This window comes from Schistocerca serialis, chromosome 3, assembly GCF_023864345.2.
Source record: "Schistocerca serialis cubense isolate TAMUIC-IGC-003099 chromosome 3, iqSchSeri2.2, whole genome shotgun sequence".
In the NCBI taxonomy this organism is placed as follows: domain Eukaryota; kingdom Metazoa; phylum Arthropoda; class Insecta; order Orthoptera; family Acrididae; genus Schistocerca; species Schistocerca serialis.
Genome location: NC_064640.1, coordinates 406,427,291 through 406,451,700, shown reverse-complemented (window position 1 = coordinate 406,451,700; position 24,410 = coordinate 406,427,291). Strand labels below are relative to the sequence as shown.

Below are 24,410 nucleotides of genomic sequence, written 5' to 3'. Positions count from 1 at the left end.
TATTTGTTTACATACCTGACAAACTCTGCATCATAGTTTTTCTTTGCTTCCATGCGCAGTTTCCTCTTTCTACTACTACATGTGCTGATGCCTTCAGTTATTTACAAGGTTATTTTTTCTCTCGTTTTTTTCATGTGCTGTTATAAAGGGGAAACATTCATCAAAAAACACTTATGAATTCTGATACGAAAGCATTTTAGTTCATATTTACTGAGTACTGGTTGCTGAATGACCAGAAAGTTCATTTTGTCTCATAACAAATGTATTCACATTTTGTTCGCTGAAGTTTCTGACTCATTTCACTGTTACAGCTTTATCTGAATTTGGCTGTGATATAAATAGGGCTGTATGGTCAGATATGCCTAATTCTAAGATGAACTTTTCTGTAGCACAATAGTTGATACTGCTCACTATATTATCTATACATGTCGCAGAAGATGCTGTTGCTCTAGTGTACTGACTAAAGTTTAATGTTAGGCCACTTGTAGATAGCAAGTTCTTCAAACAAATGGCAAACCTGTCATCAGCACTTACATCTATGTTGAAGTTAGCAGATATTATGATCATTTTACATAACTTTTCCACCTGCAACCTACTCAGCAAGGTTACAGATTTGTCAAGAAATGGACATGTAACTGGATAGTCAGGATGTGATATATGATAATAATACACCATATTACAAAAGTTCAATGCAGCAGCTTTCAAACAATAGTTCCTTGTTCAAGCAATTATAACTTTTTGTTTCAGCTTTGACAATCTGCTGTACAGCTTTTGATTTATTTGTGGCATTTGATATGTATTTACCATTTGCCATACGTTTTTCCTGTTTATCTACTCTGCCAAATATTTTTTGTATTTGTTTACATACCTGACAAACTCTGTATCATAGTTTGGTGAGTCCTCTACTAGAATGCACAATGCTCCAAAACTGTTTTTTCTACAAAAACTCACAGCTAAATTGTAATCTGAAAGTGAATTTATCAAGTTTATATTTTGATTTTTAGGCCAGTGTTCATTTCAGCATATAACTTTTACAGAATTTGTGTTCTCCACAAATACTTCTAGCTCATAAAACTTGTTCACCATTCCAACTGATAGAATGCCTATATTAAGGTGCATTATGAAATTATTACAATCTAAATCAAACAGAGAATCATTTAATGTCACCAAATGCAGCACCTGCATGGATCTTTAATTCTAAATTGCATCCCCACTATTATTTTGTTTCTTGTGGACCAAATTCAGGCCTTTCAAAGAGATGCTATTATGATCACTTGTCAATGAAACATGCTGTGTCTATTGCATCAGAAGTGACTGAATTTGCATCTACCCAGGATTTCAGTGACTGGCAGTGGGAAACTGAAACACATTTTCACTTTACAACAGAAAGCATGGGTCTTATTGTACTTTGGAGAATGTCACATGGAATTTCTTTGCATATCGTCATTCAGGAAAATATGTACCTAAATGTAAAGGCATACAACACATGAAGACCCAAGGTACTAACAACATATGAGGTATCTGTCCTTTCAGGAATAAAATAACCTAAGCTGGAGATAGTAGCTGCAAAATAAAATACTTGGTTACTCATGTGGGACATCAAAATATCATCAATCATTTAAGTTTGACAGAAGCAGATAAAAACAAATAGTGCTGATATCACAAATAAGATTCCATTCCATGTGATATTCAACATAACAAGAGTCTCTTTATGCGTGTGAGTCCAGGCTACAGCAATCTGGTGCCAACATTGAGCAGCATAATAAATTATGTTCCAGTGTCGTGAGACATTAAGATGACAGCACCAGTGTTGAAACATGGATGATCAAAATCAATGTTAGTGATAACATTTGTGTGTCATTTTACAAGCAGCCAACATCACCTGCTCCTGAGAAAAGACTTCGTCCTCATAATATGCTCAAAGTGAAATTCTGAAGTAGTACAGCATTGATGGAACTCATTAAATGAATAGTTATGGTTATGGTTTTGAGTTAATTACACTTATTGTACTGTACAACATGACACAAGGTTTTGCTTGTGCCTCCCTTATTTCAAACAGGTCTTGGTCTTACTAAGAGGTGCTACCATTACTTTTTAATGAAATAAAGACTGTAGTAGGAATAATAAGTCCTCAAGTGTTTTCTGTCAGATTTAGTTGAAACATTTAATAACGCTTGGCTTTCACAAATGGAAGAACCAGTGAGAAGACTGTATTGTTCATGGCAAACTGACAGAGTATGGAGAAAAAAATACAGTACTAAAATCAAATCAAAGGAAAGACAGTCTGAACCTTAGGATCTAGTGAGGAGTTTGATGCTAAAAGAGGAAGTTCTAACTTTTGAGCATGTATTTTATTTATCATTGGAGCAACTGATTTAAAATCCTGTTACAACTAACTCTGAGTTGTACCTCAGAAAAAGGCAAGCTCCAGGACATTTGCAAAAAGCACAACTTACATGCAAAGGTGGTTCGTAAATACCTAGTTGGAGAAGAAAATGGCAGGCTTGCACTATCAACGTTTGAGGTAAATGTCACTTATTTTGATCAAAAAAATTTGCCGCTGCAAATTGATTTGTATTTTATGTCAAGCTTGCACCCATAATACACATGCTCACGCATAGATTCCAGTACCACATGAAACATGTATCAGCAAACTAAGCCAGCCATCCAGTTCAATGAACACCAATAACTTTTGTGCTGTTAATGATGACATAAAGAAAGATACGTTACATGTTGACAGAGAAAGGGGAATCAGTATGTGAGAAAGAAAGCATATTGGCCGAACTCAGCCAAGAAAAGGTTAAGCTTTTAGATTTAAATCAACAGAAGGAGAAAATTAAGCAAAATTTTACTGATCTGATTGACAAAATATCTTCTCCAAGACAACTGATAGTTTTAAAATGCCAAATATCTAGCATGAAAACTAAACTAGCAGCTGTTAAGACCAACACAGATCATCAATGCATTGTTCTCTGCAATGCTGCATCAAGAAGGTAACAAAGTATAAAAGAGATGGGTGTTTTCTGCAAAGAACAGGAGAAAAATAGCACACATCAGCACTTTGAGAAACCATGTACAACTGAGGCAAGAGGCATTACTGTTTCTCTGTTACAAGACAGGCAACAGGCATTGACTTTTACACAAAGCAAAGCAGCAGAGAATAAGTATGTAATACAGTAAGTAAAATATCTCCCTTTTACAGCTGAATTTAATTTCATTGTGGTTATATATACTTCTAACGATGTCACAGTGTAGTGGTAGGTTGTAAAGACTAAGCTGCATTTCTGTTGCATGCTGTGTAAATATCACTGCAATTCCATCAAAGCTCAGCTCGCTTCATAAAAGTTCCCATTATTTTGTAAAAGCTCACCTCAGTTTGTAAAAATTCATCTCACTTCATAAGCATGGAGCTGTAGTTGTGTGTCAGGCACTAGACGAGTCAATTTATCTACTGCTTTGTCATCATGGAACAATGTATAGAATACATCTTTGGCCCCAGCTTCACACTTACATAGCCCCAACTCCCTCCCTACTCAAAACTTGTCTTGCTCCCACCGACCACTAAACTACACATGATCTTCAACCAGCCAGACTGAATTTAGGTCCTTCCTTAAATAATGATCTAGAATCTACTTTACCATCAAAGGAGGTGAATGCTTCCACTCTGACAGAGAGGCATCAAAGGGAGTAGCTACAAAATCTCCATTTACTTTATACATACTATTTGTGAGATCTGACCCCTTGCAGCAACCCATCACTAACTGACCCATCTCCATTTCCATTAACTGTTCACCTCGAAGGTCACTGACCAACTTTCCTGCTGACACGCCACCTCCTTCAAGCACCTATTTAATGTGGCCTCCAGCATATGCACCCTCAGCTGAATCACCTTCCACAGCAGAATCAAATTTACTACCTACATTGAAATTACTTTCATTATTGCATCTCACCTCTTTCAATTTCTCCACACGCCTGATTTTTGTATTGGTTCGTTTTACCCCCTTCTACAACACAGGAACAGAAAATTCTGAAACTTAAACTTCCTGGCAGAATAAAACTGTGTGCCGGACCGAGACTCGAACTCGGGACCTTTGCCTTTCGCGGGCAAGTGCTCTACCATCTGAGCTACCCAAGCAAGATGCACGCCCCGTCCTCACAGCTTTAATTCCACCAGTACCTCGTCTCCTACCTTCCAAACTTCACAGAAGCTCTCCTGCGAACCTTGCAGAATTAGCACCCCTGGAAGAAAGGATATTGCGGAAGCATGGCTTAGCCACAGCCTGGGAGATGTTTCTAGAATGAAATTTTCACTCTACAGTGCAGTGTGCGCCAATATGAAACTTCCTGGCAAATTAAAACTGTGTGCCAGACCGAGACTCAAACTCGGGACCTTTGCCTTTCGCAGGCAAGTGCTCTGCCAACTGAGCTACCCAAGCATAACTCACGCCCCGTCCTCACAGCTTTAATTCCACCAGTAGCTCGTCTCCTAGCTTCCAAACTTCACAGAAGCTCTCCTGCGAACCTTGCAGAAATAGCACCCCTGGAAGAAAGGATATTGCGGAGACATGGCTTAGCCACAGCCTGGGGGATGTTTCTAGAATGGAATGCTGACACAAGAAACTGCCTTGGACATCTTGAAGTTTGTATAATGGCCAGATAGCTTTTACTTGTGCTAATGCACTACTTTGTAAGTAGTTACATTTTGGTTTGATCATGTACTGTATCCTATGTTACACGTTATGACACATTTAACAATTGTTGTTTGTTGCAGAAGGGCTTCACACTGGTCTACATGCCAAAATTGCAATTGTGTACTGAGAAATAAAACATTACAGTCAACAACAGAAAGATAATGTCCATCAAAAAATTCATTTTGGCTGTGGTCCTAAAGCACCACTAGTTATTAAAGAGTCAATACTCTTCTCTTGTGCATCAAATTTTTAACTCTGTAAGACTGGGGAAACAGAGCTCATAAGATTAAAACAATACCCAGTATCAAACAAGGAATGGCAACAGTTGGAGGACCATCTTTTGCACTATCAAAGACTCAAATACCTTACCACAAAAACATTAAAAACAGCATAACTCATTGTGGGCTACCATCACCTGAATAACAGTGCAGATGTCTTTCTTCGGCTACTATGGGTACCTTTCATTATGTTCTCTTTGGAGACATCACGCTCGTCTGGAGATAGGGGGAGTACAGGAGAAAGATAATGGCAGAACAGGAAAAGGGTGCAAGGGGGGGGGGGGGGGGGGGGGGGAGGTGGGTTTATTGTCTTGCTCTGTTGCACAACCATGAAGACAAATAAGCCGCATGCTGACAATTTGTAATTTGTTTTCCATCATATCTGGTGGTGACACCAAACAGTTACTTCACAAAATACTGGGCAGTTATTCTGAAAATATCTGATTTTCAATCTGGGGATAATTCAAATCATTACTAAGTCAAGAAAGCCTGAAGCATCACAAACATTAAACACTTTTCAAATTTTAATGGCCTTCGCAGAACCCCATGTTAACTGAAAAACTTAAATATTTAAAAATTTGTTACACAGTACAGACCACAAAATGGACAAACACGAGTAAAAGCTCAAAATACAGACCTTCATAATATCAGCAATTAACGTCCCTCTTCCAGGACCTAATTCAGTTATCTGAAGAGGTTTTGGTGCACCCAATTTGGTCCACTCATTTAGAATCCAAACTCCAATAAGCTGTAAGGAAACATTAACTTGTGAGATAGAGGTGTAAGGAGATTTAATGACCTATTACAATAGTCAGTAATACAATCTTTAATAGAACTGGCATTAATTTCCATTCTTGAGGCGTTAGTTTCATAATCCTTATTTCTTTTTCTTGTATTAGCTCAACAGTACTGCATAATTGCAAATATGCATTAACAAGACCAATTTTCCCCCAATGATCTAAGCGCGCGCATGCGCGCGCGCGCCCCCCCCCCCCCCCCCACACAAACACACACACACACACACACACACACACACACACACACACTGTGACTCGCCGATCATTCAAAGCCCCCGCCGCGCAATTACGCGCATCCTCTATTTGCGGCGCTGTCTGCCAGCCATGCGGCAGCTGCGCCACCTAAGCGGCCAGCCGAGCAGCGGCCGCTAGACTGGGACTCAGTGCTCATTCAAATGCTAATGTGTACACATGTCTTGCTTATCAACTTACTCTGTGACTTATATGTGTTGTGTCGTTCTGAAATATATGTGTTAAACTTGACGTTATAACAATTGGCGACGAGGTAGTCGATTTTTCCTTTTCACCGTAGACCCACAGGGTTCCATGGCTACTGTCGAGCAACTATTGCAAAATCTCCTTGAACAGCAAACGCTTCTAACAGTGGCGATTCACGATTTCATCGCGGCGTCAAATGCGGGGCGTTTCTCGTCGTTGGCTATACCTCCTTTTCCTCCTTACGACGAGACGGCGGAAGACTGGTCTGATTATGAAAAACGTCTTCGACAGCACTTCTTGGCATTTCATGTCACAGACGAACAACCATGTAAGTCTCTGTTCCTTTCCTGGATTTCACCTAAAATGTATTGGTTGTTGTCGCAATTGGCTCCTTTGAAGGATCCTGCGTCTTTGTCCTTTGCTGAAATGTGCTCACTTCTGTCTGTCTATTTTCAAAAGCAAACACATGTGGTAGCCTCTCGTGTTGCCTTTTATCATTGTCAAAAACAGCCACATCAATCCTATCGCGCTTGGGCTGCTGAACTTCACGGCCTCAGTCGAAAGTGTCAATTTGTTACTGACGTTCACAAAGAATCCTATGCCGATTCCATGGTACGGGATGCTATTATCCGGTCGGCGCCCGACAAAGAAGTTCGGCAACGTGCCCTTCAGTTGGCAAATCCGATTCTAGATGTTCTCTTCATTGCGCAGTCTTTTGAAATTTCTCGCGCCGCTGGGGCGCAAATAGAGACGTGGGGTGATGTCGGGGAAATACAACCTCTGTGCACTGTTGACGAAGCGTGCGGCGTGTCCCTGCCGGCCGACGTGGCCGCAGTACGCTCCCACACGCAGCCTCGGCCTAACCGTAAACAACCCGCTAAGAAACTGCAGCAAAACTCCCGGCAACTTCATTCATGTCCGCGGTGTTTTACGAAACATTCACGCGAGGATTGTCCCCAACGTTGGGCTGTGTGTCACAATTGCAAAAGAAAGGTCATGTGTCTTCAGTTTGCAAATCCGACCGCATACATGATGTTCATGAACATGACACTGATTCTGATTCCGTGTTGTCTGTCAATTGCACTTCTTCCCTTTCAGGGAAGTTATTCCTCACTGTCCAAATCCTTGGTCGAGATTTTCGCATGCAGGTGGATACTGGTTCTGCTGCCACTATAATTAATTCTCAGACGTATCTTCAGTTGGGTTCTCCAGTCCTATCACCTGTCACTCGGCAATTACGGACGCACAATAAACAGAAGATTCCTCTCTTGGGACAGTTTAATGCTGAGGTATCTTACATATCCGTCGTTCACACTGTCCCCATATTTGTCATCGACCAGAGTAACGCAGAGAATCTGTTTGGTTTCGATGCCTTTCGCGTTTTTGGGTTCTCCATAGATGACTCTGTCAATATTGTCTCTGATGCTATTCCTTATGCTCAACTGGATTCCTTGTCGACGACATTTTTGTCCCTTTTTTCTCCTGGGTTAGGCCGTGCAAATGACTTTGAAGCTCATATCACGCTCAAAACCACTGCTCGGCCTCAGTTTTTTCGGGCTCGGCCCATTCCTGTGGCCCTTCGTGATCGGGTAAAACGGGAGCTGGATCGTCTCACTACTTCAGGGGTCTTGCTTCCTGTCACTTCCAGTGAGTGGTCCTCTCCTATCGCTGTCGTTGCTAAGCTAAATGGTGATATTCGTCTCTGTGGCGATTTCAAAGCCACTGTAAATGCTCAATGCCTCATCAACACTTACCCTATGCCCCGTCCTGAAGAACTGTTCACTAAACTTGCTGGAGGCCAGTATTTTTCTAAAACTGACCTGTCAGAAGCTTATCATTAACTTCCTCTCGACGCTGCTTCCCGCAGTTTCTGGTCCTTAACACGCCTTTTGGCCTCTATCAATACCAACGCTTGCCATTCGGGGTTGCTAGCGCCCCTGCTCTCTTTCAGCGATTCTTGGAACAATTATTGCTCCCTGTCCATGGGTGTATCAATTACATGGACTACATTGTTGTCACTGGCTCCACCACTGAAGAACATCTTCAAAATCTCCACACACTTTTTCATGTCTTACAGACTGCCGGTCATAAGTGTAATCTTCAGAAATCACAATTTTTTCAGGCATCTATCACGTACTTGGGGTTTCAACTCTCTCATGATGGTATTCGTCCGCTTCAGCAAACTGTCGCTGCGATCGATGTCTTTCCTCGCCCTACATCTGTTAAGGAACTGCAGGCCTTCTTGGGGGAAAATAGCATACTATCACAAGTTTTTACCATCTGCAGCTTCGGTGGCTCAGCCGTTGCATCGCCTGTTGCATAAAAACATGCCTTTTCACTGGTCCGCGTCATGCGATGCGGCTTTCCAGAAATTGAAGACTATGCTGAAACAGGCCCCGTGCCTGGCTACTTATCGACCTGGACACCATCTTGTTCTTGCCACAGACACCTCTCAATACGGGGTCGGTGCAGTCCTTGCGCACCGTTTTTCTGACGGTTCGGAACAACCCATTGCTTATGCCTCCAAAACGCTCACGGATGCCCAACAAAAGTATTCTCAAATTGAAAAAGAAGCTTTGGCCATTATTTATGCTCTTCATAAGTTTGGTGTTTTTCTCTACGGCTCAAAATTTCATCTTGTTACGGATCACAAACCACTTGTTTCCTTGTTTCATCCATCGTCACTTCCCGACAAGGCTGCACACCGCCTCCAGCGTTGGGCTCTTTACTTGTCTCGTTTCAATTATGAGATTCATTTACGGCCAACGGCTCAACATGCAAATGCTGATGCTCTGTCTTGCCTTCCCATGGGTCCTGATCTGGCATTCAATAGGGACGAACTTTTGTGTTTCCACCTGGATGTTGCCGAGCAGCAGGTTGTGGACGGGTTCCCCATCACTGGGGACAGGCTGGCAGCTGTTACAGGTTCTGACCCTACCCTCTCCCAGGTTTTACGCTGTATTCAGAAGGGTTGGCCAGATCGCCCGTCCGCTAAGACTTCTGATCCGTTGTGGAACTACTACGCTTTGTGCTACCGTCTCACGGCTAGGGATGGTGTTATTCTCCTTTTCACTGACAATGCTTCGCCGCGTGTTGTGGTACCTGCGTTTTTGCGTGCTTCGGTCTTGCGCCTCCTTCACCAAGGGCACTGGGGTGTGTCTCGCATAAAATGTCTGGCGCGCCGTCATGTGTACTGGCCTGGCATCGACTCTGAAATAGCACACACGGTCGCTGCCTGCAGCCCTTGTGCGTCACAGGCTGCTGCCCCGAAGTCATTTTTGTCACCGTGGCCTTTGCCTGAGAAGCCCTGGGAGCGCATTCATGCTGACTTTGCGGGACCCTTTTTAGGTACTTATTGGCTCCTCGTAACTGACACCTACTCTAACTTTCCTTTCATTGTCCGTCGCACGTCGCCTAGCACCGTGGCAACCACCAGTGCTCTCGCCCGCATTTTTTCTTTGGAAGGCCTCCCCTCTACTCTTGTTACTGATAATGGTCCGCAATTTGCCTCTTCCGACTTTGCGGATTTTTGTGCTTGTCACGGCGTTATGCATGTCACGGCCCCGCCGTTCCATCCACAATCAAACGGTGAGGCTGAACGACTGGTCCGCACATTTAAGGCTCAGATGCGGAAACTTCTGAATTCTTCTGCTGCTGATGATGTGCTTCTCCAGTTTCTGGCGTCTTACCGTTTCACCCCCATGGGCGACCACAGCCCGGCTGAGCTCTTACATGGCCGACAGCCCCGCACGCTACTTCATCTTCTGCGGCCTTCCACCTCACGGCCGCAGGTGCCTTCACTTGGCCGGTTCACCACCGACGACCTCGTCTGGGTACGGGGATATGGCAGGCGGCCAAAATGGAGTCCGGGCCGCATCTTATGACACTGTGGCAGACGCCTGTATGAAATCCAGAAGGACACGGGTGTTGCAGTGCGTCATTCGGACCAGCTTCGGCTTCGTGTGCCAGCAACGCCTGTTCCGAATGCCGCTACACCACCTTTGGCTCTACCTGACGCTCGGGATCTTGGCATCTCTCAATACTCACAACGCAGCCCTCTCACCGTCATCGCGATGCCAGCACAAGGACAGATGCCACCAGGAGACGTGCCCATGCAGGAACCAGATGACCATCCTCTGTCAGAGCAAATCTACTTACCTTCTCCTCCAACGGACGCCGACACATCACCCATGTCTCCTGTCATATCAACTGGACTTGCCGCAACAGGCAGATGGGTGCATGGGGCCCCAGCAGATTCGACCCCTACGTCTCCTGTCATCTCGACCCGTTATCATTGGGGACACTTCCGTCCGTATGGGAAGCCTCCTCCTCAAGACTTTACGGCGAATCAAACAACACCTATGGACGTTGCCCATCTCCAGGACACCTCCATCAGGACCAGTGCAACAATTTCAAAGGTGGGAAAAGTGTTGTGACTCGCCGATCCTTGAAAACGCCGCCACGCAATTACGTGCGTCCTCTACGTGCGGCGTTGTCTGCCAGCCATGCACCAGCTGCACCACCTAAGCGGCCAGCCGAGCAGCGGCCGCTAGACCGGGACTCAGTGCTCATTTGAATGCTAACGTGTACACATGTCTTGCTTATCAACTTACTCTGTGACTTATATGTGTTGTGTCGTTCTGAAATATGTGTTAAACTTGACGTTATAACATAAATAAATGAAATTCCCAACTTATTAGTAAGGGATGAATAAATTACTGATAACTGACAAATACAGGAATTTTTTATTCAATCACAGCACCAATTGCATAGCAAGCCATAAAAAAATGTGTACTATGCCCAAGCAGAATCACTACTAAGATATGGTTTAATTTGCTGGGGAAATTCACCACCCAGCAAAAGCTGTTTTATTGCACAAAAAAGAATAAGAGCCATGGAAGGCTCAGCACCTCGATCTTCATGCAAATCCTCATTCAAAAAGCTTCATATTCTTCCATTACCATGCCTATATATCCTAGAAACAATGTTTATAAGGAGAATCGTAGATGAAAATAGCAAGATTGCTCCAAAAAACCAAAATATCCATTCATACAACACAAGGAATAATCAAGATTTACATATGCAGTTTTCACATACAACACTAAAACAAAAAGGATCCTTGCAAGCAGGAAAAAAACTGTATAACAAACTATCTAAAGAAATTAAGGCAATAACTGGCATGCATAAATTCAAACTGCAGTGAGTGACTACTTGCTACAGAATTGCTACTATAGTGTTGATGAATTTTTAACTGCAATGTAAATATGTGAAAAATTTAAATTGTTTATACAATTAAGGCCAAAATAAGAAATGCGTACATATAGATTTATATGTGTATTATATGTGGTATATTACATATATGTGTGTCTGTATAATCAAGGCCAAAAGTATGAAATGTGTGCATGTAAAATTTATTTGTGAAATGTTATTCCCATATGTTAGAGTTATATAGCTATATACTGAAAACCATACAACAGTTTTTTCTGTTAAACTTTATTGAAAATTATTTGACTTATCCTATATCATTATGTACCCCTGTACAGTGTATGATTCACAGGACCAATAAATATACAATACAATAAAAATATAACTAAGAGTTGCAGATTAACTAACAGATAAGGGAAGAATGACTCACTCATTTGAAAACTTAATATATTCTTCTTGTCAATTCTGATATATCAGACAACATACAAAACTTTCAAATCCATTCCACACTAATATCTCCATTGCCTAAAAAACAATACACAAATTTTCAACTGTACTAAGGATTGTCCAAGTCACAATACAAACCATGGGTGTTTAAATTAGTACACTATGGAAATCTCTAGAGGGAGTGCTAATGTGGCAAAATTCTAAATCTTGTTAATGTCACTTCTTTCTATGTGAGTGACTGAAGGGATGTCTAACATGGGTTGACTTCTGGTTTAACCTGTTGTAGTTTCTTATTTTGCCCTCATTCAACCACTGATAAATAAGCAGTAGCTGGAGGAGGTCATTTCCCATCTTCACCCCACGAGTCAATTATTAAGATGAGTGGTTTAAATCAAGTGGTAATATCCATTTGTCTGTACAAAGGTTAAAATGTGAACTGCTTTTGTTGCATTGTCAGCTATGAGCTGTGGCAATGATTCATCAACATGTTATCTACGCTGTAGGTCAAATGAGTCTGAACATGCTTCTAGGATGCTGTGGTTGTACGTGTGTTAGAGCTCTGTATATTGCTATTAATTCCACCATGTAGATGCTGCACACAGGGCAAAGGTGGTGTTATTCATTAACATATTTATTGACAAATATGTAGCTGACTTTCTCATCATCAGCATCTAATAACTAAGGCTTGTGTAGGTGCAGAAGACTGAATAAAACTTACTGCAATGAATATTACAATCCGTGTGATTTTTGATGCCACACCAGAGATCAATTTGTGCTACTGGTTGCGAAATAGGCCAGGGGAGTGGAAAGGGGGGGGGGGGGGGGGGCAAAGTTCAGTTTGTGGAGTAGGTGAGCAAGATATCACGGGGAGGGGGATTGGAAGCTCCTGAAGCATATCTTGTAGTCTAACTGCTGCTGTTCTCTCCATTTTCGAATGATTCATGAGAAGACATATTGAGGTCCTGGAAAAGTGTCCTGTAAAAAGGATATTCTGGCCAGAGTAAATGTTAACCGTGCAATTAATTGAGATATGTTGCCAGTGTATCTTTAGAGCTGGATTACCTGCTTCAGCTAAGAGACTACAGTCAGGGCTTATGCGGGGAGTCCGAGTCATCAGGCAGACTCCTCTGGGATGTACAGGGCCTAGTGGTCTAAAACAGAAGAGCCTGTTGATCTGTAAGAGATACATCCATTGACAGTTCAGCAAAATTCTACTACAACCTGTCAATCTGTTCCACAAGGAACAACAGTACATTTGGTCTCGTAATGGCAGCAATTTTGTTTGTGGCAACTGTGAAGAGCATAGTGCTCAAGACTGAACGCTATGGAACCCAGTTCTCAGGTATATGTCAATTATTAAAGGACATACCAACTCAACTTGAAAAGGCTGATGAAACGGGACATTTTTAATAAAATTTGGCATGATGCCTCAGAAGATAAGCCTGTATCAGGACTGGCATAGGAAGTGCTAGGTGGGTGGATTGGGCAGATCTTGCACCTTGGTCTTGCCCAGAAATATGATCCCTGTGGAAAGGGGTCGGGAATAGGAGTAGCATAGTTATGGAGTAGGATGTTGTGTAGGTTGGGTGAGTGCTGGAATACCACATTAGGAGGGGTGGGAAGGATCTTGGGTAGAATGTCCCTTATTTCAGGGCACAATGAGGGATAATCAAAGCCCTGATAAAGGATGTGGTTCAATTGTTCCAGTCCAGAGTGATACTGGGTGACAAGGGATGAAAGGTAATCAAATCCCTGATACAGGATGTGATTCAGTTGTTCCAGTCCATGGTGATACTGGATGACAAGGGAGATGCTCTCTGTAGCTGATTCTTCGGGGTGGTGCAAGTATTAGGGGTGTGTAAGGACTAGGTTTGGAGGGTAGTGCCTGTCTGTAAAGGCCTTTGTGAGACCTTCAGCATACTGGGCAAGAGAGTTCTTGTCACTACAAATACGTTATTCATGGGTGGCTAAGATATATGGGAGGGACTTTTTGGTGTGGAAGGGATGGCAGCACACACAAATAAATCCATCCCATATAGCCTAGCCACCCATGGACAACATACCTGCTGTGACAAGAACTCCAACTGTCCAGTGTACTGAATGTCTCACAAAGGCCTTCACAGACTGTGGCGGCCACTGACACTTCCTCATGTTACTTCACACACCAGGCACCAATCGAAAGCATGTTGTACTTCCAATTGGCGGGTCGTCACTTGCACATGCGACTACTTCCAATGCCTGTCACCAACCAACTACTGCTCACATCACTCATGGATTTTATCACCACAGCCCATTTCCTAGTCCATGCAGGCAAATCGCTCATCAATACTAGGGCCGCACCAACAGATCTGTATCAAGCAGGATTGGAACAGTTGAACCATATGCTTCGTCACGGCTTTGACTATCTATCATCATGCCCTGAAATGAGGGACCTCCTACCAAAGATCCTTCCCAATCCTCCTAAAGTTGTGTTCCATTGTTCACCCAACCTACAAACTATCCTAGTCCATTCATACGCTACTCCCAACCCCTTGCCACAGGGATCATATTCTTGTGAAAGACCAAAGTGCCAGATCTGCCCAATCCACCCACCCAGCACTCCCTACACCTATCCTGTTATAGTCCTACCCCATCAGAGGCAGGGGTAGTACCCATGGTGTATACCAACTCTGCTATAAACACAGCACAGCTTTTTACGTCATTGTGACTACCAAACAGCTGTCTGCCAGGATGAATGGCCACTGCCAAACTGTTGCCAAGAACAAAGTTGACCATCTGGCAGTACAGCATGCACCTGGGCACAACATGCTCAGTTTCAATGACCTCACAGCCTGTGCCATCTGGATCCTTCCCTCCATCACCAGCTTCTCTGAACCACACAGATGGGAGTTATCTGTGGAACACATCCTTCTCTCCCATAATTGTTCTGGCCTCAATCTCCAGTAACCCACAGTCTCCACACCCTCTACCCAACAGTTTCCCATTCCACTGCCCAGTCACCCCATCCCAATTCACATCCACATGTCACCTTCAGCATATACTGCTCCCCTCCGGCCCTAACCACTGTGCATCACATGCCTAGCCCATGCACCTGCCACCCCTCCATCCCACATTCCTAACCAGCAAACCGGCTGATCCCTACATGGCACTACTCATCCACTCTGAACCCCTCACCTGGCCTCCCACCTCCCTCTCCCAGTAGCCACCCCACCCAACACAGTCCACACCACATCTTAGTACACTTGCTGAAAGGCATGCAGCACCACGAAGGCGCATATATGCACCTGTGCATGCACTTTTTGTGTGTGTGTGTGTGTGTGTGTGTGTGTGTGTGTGTGTGTGTGTGTGTACTCTAGCTCGAAAAGCAAAAGCTGTCAAGTACCCCCCCCCCCTCCCGTGTGCCTATCAACGACTCAACACTCCTGCTTTTCTGTGTGATGTCTCGTTTAAGGGGATAGTCCTCTTTGAATTATTATTATTATTATTATTATTATTTTTTTTTTTTTTTTTTTTGAAACCAGAGTTACTAGCAGCTGAAATGAATATTTAGTATTTTATTGACATAAACAGCTTGCACCTTATAGTAACTGGGATGTCTACTTCATTGTAGTGTTCATCCCAGCTTAGCCAGAAACTCCGTTACAAAGTGATATATCAGAAAGTCTCTCCAAAAACCATTCACAGCAGGGAAAAAATAGCTGACATGTAATTTCAGTGAAGGCATTACTTAAATTACAAACTTGCTCAAACTTGAGATCAGACCACCCTGTTACAACTTTTGCACAAAAGCATACGAAAAGTGTATCAAGTGAACAGAGCAACAGATGACAGAAGTGGCCAAAGAGGACTGCCAGGACCACTGTGGCCAGGAAGAAGATGGAGGAGGACCTCCTTTTGGACCTGGACAGATTACTGTATGGTCCAAGGATTGCTGAGTAGAGGATGTTTAACTTAACTACAAAAAAGTACACCAAAACTTTAAACACATTTTTTCTCAAAACCGAATATTTCCATTTGGTGGGAAACATAACTTGAAAGCAGTGCATATGATTTTCATTGGAATTTGATGTCGGTATTCTAATTGGAATTTTCTATCAATGTATGTGGCTGTTTTTCAACATCTCCATAAGTCTATTTTCAGTGCACACTTTTGGCTTTTTTTGTGGGCAAAGAAAATGATACTTGTTTCAACATGTTGCCATTTTGTTGGAACTTAATATTTTTCAATTATCCTATATATGCTGATAGAAAATTGTTGAAAATGATTTGCACAAACTTATTTTGTTACAGGTCCTATACGACAGTTTCAGGAATTCCTGCCAGTGACCAATGTTCCAGCTGCAAGGGGATCCATCACTTGGTGCAACAGTTACAGGGAGCGTCCAATGTGGACGCAAAAATTATTTTTTAAAGACAAAAGTTTAAGGAATAAAACTATATGACCACATTTAACTTTACTTTTTATTTTACTTGGAAAAAAAAAATCATGACAGTCACCTATTTTTCATGCGCTCAAGTATTACACACTACCTGAACTTTTCAACAACATTTATACTGGTAGGAGGTATATGTTGTACATTGTTACCAAGGTAGATGATTGAATCCAAACAGCTACAACATTGAGTGTGGTGTCCACTAACACCTGTTTGCTAAAAACGGGTGACTGTACCAAACACCTCTTGAAACTCTCAGCAAATTAGTTTGGTTGTTACGAAAGTACGTAGATGATCTTCCAATAACCATGATTCCTACAGTGCAACACACCGTGCAAGCACTTCACTGTCAGGGGGCTATAGTCAAAAGAGTACATAATGATCCCACCATGTCAGGGTTGACTTCTTCGCAGAAGTAGTTGTCCCCAGTACAGTTCCACTGCATTATTGTTAAAAGAGGGGGGTGATTGAGCAGCAAAACTGAAAGGCAGCTTGTTTAAGTCACTGTTCCTTCCACAGCTTCCTGTACATCAGGTGTAATATCCATATTTACAGGCAGTTCTGCTGTAGGCGAAGATTCATGTGGTACCATCCCAGATCTTTAGTTTAAATTTCTTCATTATCTTCCCTTTGCCTTTATAAGTTTTTAATTTCTGGGGGGTTTGTTGAGTCAGACATGTGGGAAAGAGGATGAGCTGATCACTCTATGACCCAATGCTCTTATGGCTTTCTTCCATTGATCATTATTTGTGTATAGGTCAGTTAAAATACTGGAGGAAGGCCTTCTGCTGTGTAAACAAGGGGGGGGGGGGGGGGGGGGGGTATCTACTGATGCAGTATGAGTGGTGTTCGAAGGAGGTGATAACTTTCCCCTCAAATGATTTACTGATTCAGGAAGGAGGAAGTTTTGTAAGCTTTAAAATGATGGGTGATCAAATGTCTAATATTTCTGTATTTTGTTTTTAAAATTACAGTAAACTTGCAAGTGAGGAGGGTGATAGTCTGGACAATTTGTGCCCAGTGGAGGGTGTTCACAAGGTTGATCATCAGAAGGAGTTCTGTCAGAATTACCTAACAAAACCATCAGAAGCATCTCATGGGTGGTGGGAAGTACAACTTAATGTCTTGGTACAAACTTGAAGTACTTGAGATTGTGTTTTAGTGACTCTCCAATTAATAAGGATCAATTTGGCTTTTTTCTACCAGGGTGGCTACTTCACCAAACTTATCTTTGACATTCTCTATTTAAAAAGAGGAAGAAGAAGAAGAAGAAGAAGAAGAAGAAGAAGAATAGGTTTCATTGTTGATTCTGATCACCACTTCTTTTAGTACAAACTAAATATTAGATAAATTGTTTGATTCCTTGTTTCTTAGTGTGCCCCTCATCCCATCATAGAAGGGAAGGCAGAGGAGTTATGAGTTTTCACATCAAATTTTCTTCTTCCAATCACTGAGACAGCTGGATTTACATGGCCATTGTTTGATGCAAGTTTAATTCTTTTTATTTGTGAGGTGACTGCCATGATGACACCTACTCTGGTAGAGGGCTCTCACCTGAGGTGCCACCCAGACACAGCAATGTTCACCTGATTCGAAGATTACTGTTCAGAGTCCCTGTGCCCCTAAAGAATACGCATTGATTCTTTGGCTTAAATGGGGAGGTAACAGCTCAAGCATCAATCGTGCATGCACTTGATTGTCAGGGGGCTACAGTCAGCAGGTTACATGATGACTTCATCACATAAGATTGGCTACTGTGTCGACTTCTTAGCAGGAGAGGCTGTTCCCATACTGAGAAAGCATAGGTGATCGCCATACACCATGAACAGGGCACCATCTAAGGTCACCTTCCCTACTGCAGCACTGTCAGAATTTTGAAATAGAAAAAAAAAGTGAGTCAAATCTGAAAATGGGGACCAAACTAATTTGCAGAAAGGGTGATAGAAGAAAACAAAGAGCAATCCTATTCACTACCTAAGAATCAGTCAGCTCAGTGTGAAGACTTAACACTGGAGTCAGTAAAATCTGAGAAGAGAAATTCAGAGAATTAAGAGATAGGGGATAGGGGTCGAGAAAGGAAATGACAGGACATAAAATTAAGAGAAAAATGGTGCAACAGCTCACAGTCCCAAGCTCATAACACATGTACCCACAAAAAAGTTGTGGGTACCCTGGAGAGATCATGACAGAAATTTGCAGACATGCACAGTGCAGCACAATCTGGTGCCTGGAAAGCTGAAGAAATGTGCAGAGAAAAGTTTTGAAACAAATTTCATCCTAGCTGGAAGAAATGTATTGCTGTGAATATAAACTTGTGGGAAACTGGTCCATTAAAACCACAGACATCTGGCTGGCATCCTCAGGAAAGAATTGTTTCCATATTAGAATTTAAGGAGATGGTGATGTACCATTTGGGACCAGATTAAACGATAAACACTTGTAACTTGCCTGTGAAATGTATCCTTTGATTAATACAAGGTGGAAAGTACAGATGGAGCACGTATTACACCTCTGCCATAATCAATGTGTACATGAAATGCGACCACATGATTGTACAGAGTTCATTTCTGACATCAGATTAAGTTGTAAGGCATGAAATGAGACTGGCCATCACTTTCAACAATTACTATGAGCTTAAAGTTATTTCTATAAGGTGCAAGCTGTTTATGTCAATAAAATACTAAATATTCATTTCAGCTGCTAGTAACTTATCTCAAATGCTCAGTTCAGGATTCTCTGTCATCCATATAACTTTGACCCTAAAGGTTTGGTATATCCTGTATGTTTGCTGCACAAACTGTAATAGCTGGTGCACAGTAGGCACAAGTTAAAAGTTCACATTATACTGCAGAACACTTTTAAAACGATGGTGAGATGTGGCAGAGTGTTTAATTAAGTAGGTTCATTGCATGTGCAAATGCAAGATATGGATATATTGATACACATAATATTCCCCAACCTGTTTCGAGCATATCCAAAATGGTGACCAAAACATCAATCATAACATCTGCAAAAACACAAGAACTATGCGAACCAATACACTGACTAAACCCAATTAAATTAGCGGGACAACTGTGGGAGAAATGGGTTTTTGGACGGGGACAAACTAAAAATTCCATAATAAAAAACAACAACACTGTTGAAGATGTAACTTCCTGCAAAAAACAAAACACCTGAAACTGTCAAAAAATTTTTAAAAAAATCACCATAAGATCACAGTAAGTCCAGCTAACCTAAATAGCTAAACCCTATTGCAAAAGTGCACTTATGATGTTGGCAGCTTTTCTGTTGCATGGTGCAACTGGTAAAGGTATGTGCAGTGAATGATGAGTTGGATAGGACAAGATGATGGAACCCATGAGAAAACGGTTTTTTATATATGTCGTAGTTGGATCAATGTTTTTTAATTAAAAATCATGGGAGAAGGTAGGTGGCTCAATGTTTATAAATAATAGAGTCGCATGTTCAGTATATTAATAAACACTGGTCCACCTAACTTCTTTCATGATTTAATTAGAAACTATGATCCACTCACTCAGTAGTTCAGCAAGCACCTAAGAGTACAGTTTAAATTTTACGACATATTCTGTTTTATATGACAACATTCTGCACAATATATTTCATTATGCCACCACTCCACATCATGACGACTGTAGCACATTAAAACAAGCACATTGCCACCACATAATTAAACTATTAGGGGACAGCACCTCTTTATGCACCACCCCCTATACAACAACATTTCACTCCAAAACAAACACACTACGGTCAATGATATCACACAACACATCACAGTGCAGCAGAACTACGTCACTGGTCAAAGCAGACAGGTGGTATCCTACAACCAAGTATACCCAATACGTTGTATGGTCTACACAAAATTCCAGGGTGCTCAAGATATTTATGTGAATTAATGATAGGAGGAGGATTGAGGTTTAATGTTATTTGAGATGGGTCTTGAGCCTTTTACCTAGGTTTATGTGAGAAACTCTGGATTCCTCTTCAAATCATTCCTTTGTCTAATTTCTTACTTTTATATTTATCCATTGCAACAGCCTTGGAAATGTTTTTATCTTTGTAAGACAAAAGATTAGGAGTAAAAGTACCGTCATTAATGAATTCATTAGCAATGCAGCACGAGATCAGACTGATGAAGGAAATTGGCCATGCTCTTTCAAAGAAATCATCCCGAAATTCACTTTAAGTGAATTTGGGAAATCGTGGAAACCTATTGTTCAGTGTCCACACTGGAATTTGAACCACCATCCTCCCAAATGTGACTGGTGTCTTACCACCACACCATCTCACTCAGTATCTTTGTGCCATAAAGAAAACTATCACTCCTGTTGGAAGATGGTTGGTACAGCCCATGAGACAGGTCAACACTAGCCCTACACAGCTGACAGTGAATGATCAGAGTGAACTGTACACTCACAGTGTAGAAGTAGAAAGTACATCATTATTGCCAAAAGAAAGGATAAATGAAATGACATCATGAATGTAGGCAGTCACTTTTCCTTCTCCCACTGAATGAACACTTGAAACTGTTTGGACATTCACCAACTTCCTGATACAATAAAACAAGGTGTAAGGACGGAATGGTAAGCTTCTACATCTGCAAATATAGGTATGGGTGCAGCCCACATCACTAAATGATACCATTCAGTTCTCCATTGTACTGATTCTCAAGACTAACAGAAACATGTGCTGATGTATTGCTTTTGTGCTCCACTTTCTTCTCATTAGAGGCACGTAAAATTGATAAAATTGATTACAAAATATATGCCACAATCTAAAGATGAGCTTAGTCCTAAAACAGGTTACAGATAGACAAGATGAATATTTGGTGAAATTTTGATAGGTTGTATTCTGTTTTCTTATTGTTATACATCTATACAATCAAGAGTTCTCAAGCCATAACAGATAAAATAATCAGCAGATATATTATTGTTAGCAACCATGTGTTGAGATATGTCGACTGGAGGGAGGTGGAACCAAACTTCTATGTTCAATCAGGTAGTCCAAAATCTGTGCATAAAGTCTTAAATTAACAGGTCCAATTATAAAATCAAAACCACCTGTAATGCAGTGAACAGAGGAACACATGCTCTTCCCTTGACTAATGTCAAAATCATTGTTCTGAACCCTTAAACAAACCCTTTCTAACTGTTGCTTATCAAATAGATTGCAGTGGTTTCTTATGTGAAGCCACAAGTGCATTAAAACATAACTTCCCCACGTACTTAAATAAGATAGGTGTTATCCCCATCACCATTAAAGAAATCAGAAAATTTGTGGGTACTTTGCAGAGCAAAAATGCTGCAAGTATAGCTAGTATATCCAGTAAGCTGCTGAAAGCCTATTGTAATGAGATAAGCAGGGTGTTGGCTCACACATGCAACACATCCCTACACCACGGAGTGTATCCACAGGTGTTGGTTCACATATGCAACACATCCCTATACCAAGGAGTGTATCCACAGAGAATGAAATATGATGTAGTCAGATCAGAGAGATGAAACGAGCATCACTAACTATCGTCCTATCTCTCTCTTGAGAGCATTTTTTAACATTCTGGAAAAACTATCATACTTGTTGTATCATGTGAAACTACACATTGAAAGCAGAAAGCAAATTTGGTTTTCCAAATGGAGTCTCTACACAAGAAGTCATTTACTCATTCACAAATTATGTCTTGGAGAAACTAGACTGTAAAAATCTGCTAACTGGCATCTTCTGTGATCTGTCCAAGGCAGTCCACAGCATATGTATCAAGATATACTCACAGAAAAGAACCACCATTATGGAATATAGTGATCAGTACATAACTTGCTAAAATTATACCTCACAGACAGAAAGCAGAAGACAGTTCTAGATGTCTCAGAGAGTACTCCTAAAGATTTAGTGGACTCTGGATGGGACATAATATGTCACAGAGACCCTCTAGAACATATTCAATGGCCTTTGTTGTTTCTTACACATATCAATGACTTACCTTCAACAATAAGCAGAAAATATAACAGTGCAGTGTTTGCTGATGATACAAGCAGTGTGGTAGATGGTGTGTCTACTAGTGATATAGTATCTTACATCACCGACATGCTGAAAGAAATTATGTTGTGATTCATTGTTAACTCTTTCTTGATAAAATTAAATAAACCTAGTTTCACTCAGTTCCACACAAACTGTAAGAATCCAGAGAAAATCTGTATAATGCATAACAAACAACTATAAAGCAAGTGCACTCCTCTGAATTTTTAGGTGTTCACATACACAGCAAGTTGAATCAGGATCAAATTCTCCAGAAACTGGAGATTAGGGCATCATCAGCAACATTTGCCTTGTAAATTATATTCTGTCTTACTTGCATCACTGTCTCAATATCAGCATACTCCAGTTATTTCCATGCTTTAATGGTATAATCTTCAGGGCCAATATGTCAATTTGAAAGCAGATTTTCATAGCACAAAAATGAGCTGAGAGACTCGTGTCATGTACATCCAAGCACATATTGCCGCAGCCTTTTCAAAAAGCTTGACATTATGACTACAACAACACAGTATGTGCATTCATTAATGAGTTTTGTGGTGGACAACACTGTTCACTGTTAAAGAAACAGTTTATACCATGGTCATAACACTAGACAAAAGGGGTTATCTCCACTATGACCTAAATCATCTGTCACCACCACATTCATTGACTCTGCCAACCCATAGCCAAATTATCACCTACCAAACTAACCTACACCTCAAGTTATACAGCAGATCAGTCTGTCACCACAAAAGTATCTGTCAAAGTGTCTTGTGGCAAAAGTATCTGAACCTAAATGCTTCAACATGTCTACTACGGGGTTTTTCCTCTTCAGTTTTCCATCAAGAAGCACACACATAGACCTAGACCCTCCACCCGGTTTATTACTTTTTGAAGACATACTACATTAATAAAGGGTCGATCAATTTTGACAGTATGCAACTAAATGACGTGGATTTTTTTTCCAAATTAAAAGCCAGTACGTTTGTGCAAAATCTATCAACAACTTTAACAATAACGCCGTTTATTATTTTCCCCGTTGGCGCATCTTTGTTTTGCTCGGCAATAATGATTGTATCATACGGAAAAATGACTAATTTGTCCACTTGATATAAATAAAATTCTACACCATGAAAAGCGAATTAAGAAGCAATAGTTCGTATCAAATGTTATTTTAATACAGCTGGTAATTTTTTAAAGTATAAAACAAATTTTAGGTCCGTTTAGTTGTGTGGAAATTGACATGTAACACTTTTACCACTACAATAAAACAACGGCATGGGACTGGGTGCGGAGAACTAAGAGAATATTCAAATTTATGCATACCTCACCAAACATTTGACTAAGTTCAGGAGAGGTAATGAAGTCGCCCTTTTCCGTAATCGGATCACGATGCATATAATACCCATACTTTGGGTTCGTCAAGCACTCTCTCATGTACTCTGCAACGGTCAAAGGTCCACCCGCTTTAATTCTTTCCTTCAAATAGAGAAACATTCCATTCTTCTCGTGTTGTCCATTATTTTGGCAGAACCTCTGTAATTAATGTGCATTAATAAATTTTCTATCATGATTGAACATTATTAAAGCCCAATATATATATTTTACCTTCTGAGTTACAGTTATAAGACGTGTCAGCGTGTTCTTAAGTTTGGTAAACATTTCTTCATTGAAGCTGGAAAGAGACAAATCTATGTCACTTTGTTTAAAAGCAAAAAGAGTATATCGTCTCCGAGTCGTATAATTTCAAATCAAACGCCCACGCCACTGTTTACAAACAATCAGTGAATAATGTGTACATCTTTGACATTCAAAGTTAACTGAAACAGAAATCAGTTGATATCGATATATTGAAATTAAAGCGAAAGCTGTCAAAAATTCATGTCGGTATTCTATGGACACTTGGAGCCCATTTTCAAACGAATTGTCTTCCTTCTGTAGTCGTAATACCGGGCATGCACTTCGGGTAGGAAACTGCCCTAATGAACAAAGGATTAGAAACATGCCGAATGCAAGCAACACTGCACCACAAAAAGTGTATCCTCACTAGATGTTGTCTTTTAACTCTATTGAAAATCCCCACCAGAAGAA

The 24,410-nt window shown here is 41.2% G+C and overlaps 1 protein-coding gene across 1 annotated transcript in view; it reads right to left on the bottom strand.

Moving 5' to 3' along the window:
* LOC126471621 (protein arginine methyltransferase NDUFAF7, mitochondrial) overlaps positions 1-24,107 on the bottom strand; it is a 67,584-nt gene extending 43,477 nt beyond the window's left edge. Inside the window, exons 1-3 of the mRNA XM_050099857.1 lie at positions 23,928-24,107; positions 23,646-23,855; positions 5,607-5,717 (exon numbers count right to left, since the gene is read on the bottom strand). Coding sequence (XP_049955814.1) covers positions 5,607-5,717; positions 23,646-23,855; positions 23,928-23,981 — 375 coding nt within the window. The 5' untranslated portion in view covers positions 23,982-24,107. The remainder of the gene's footprint in view (positions 1-5,606; positions 5,718-23,645; positions 23,856-23,927) is intronic.
* Between the last annotated feature and the right edge of the window lie 303 nt (positions 24,108-24,410).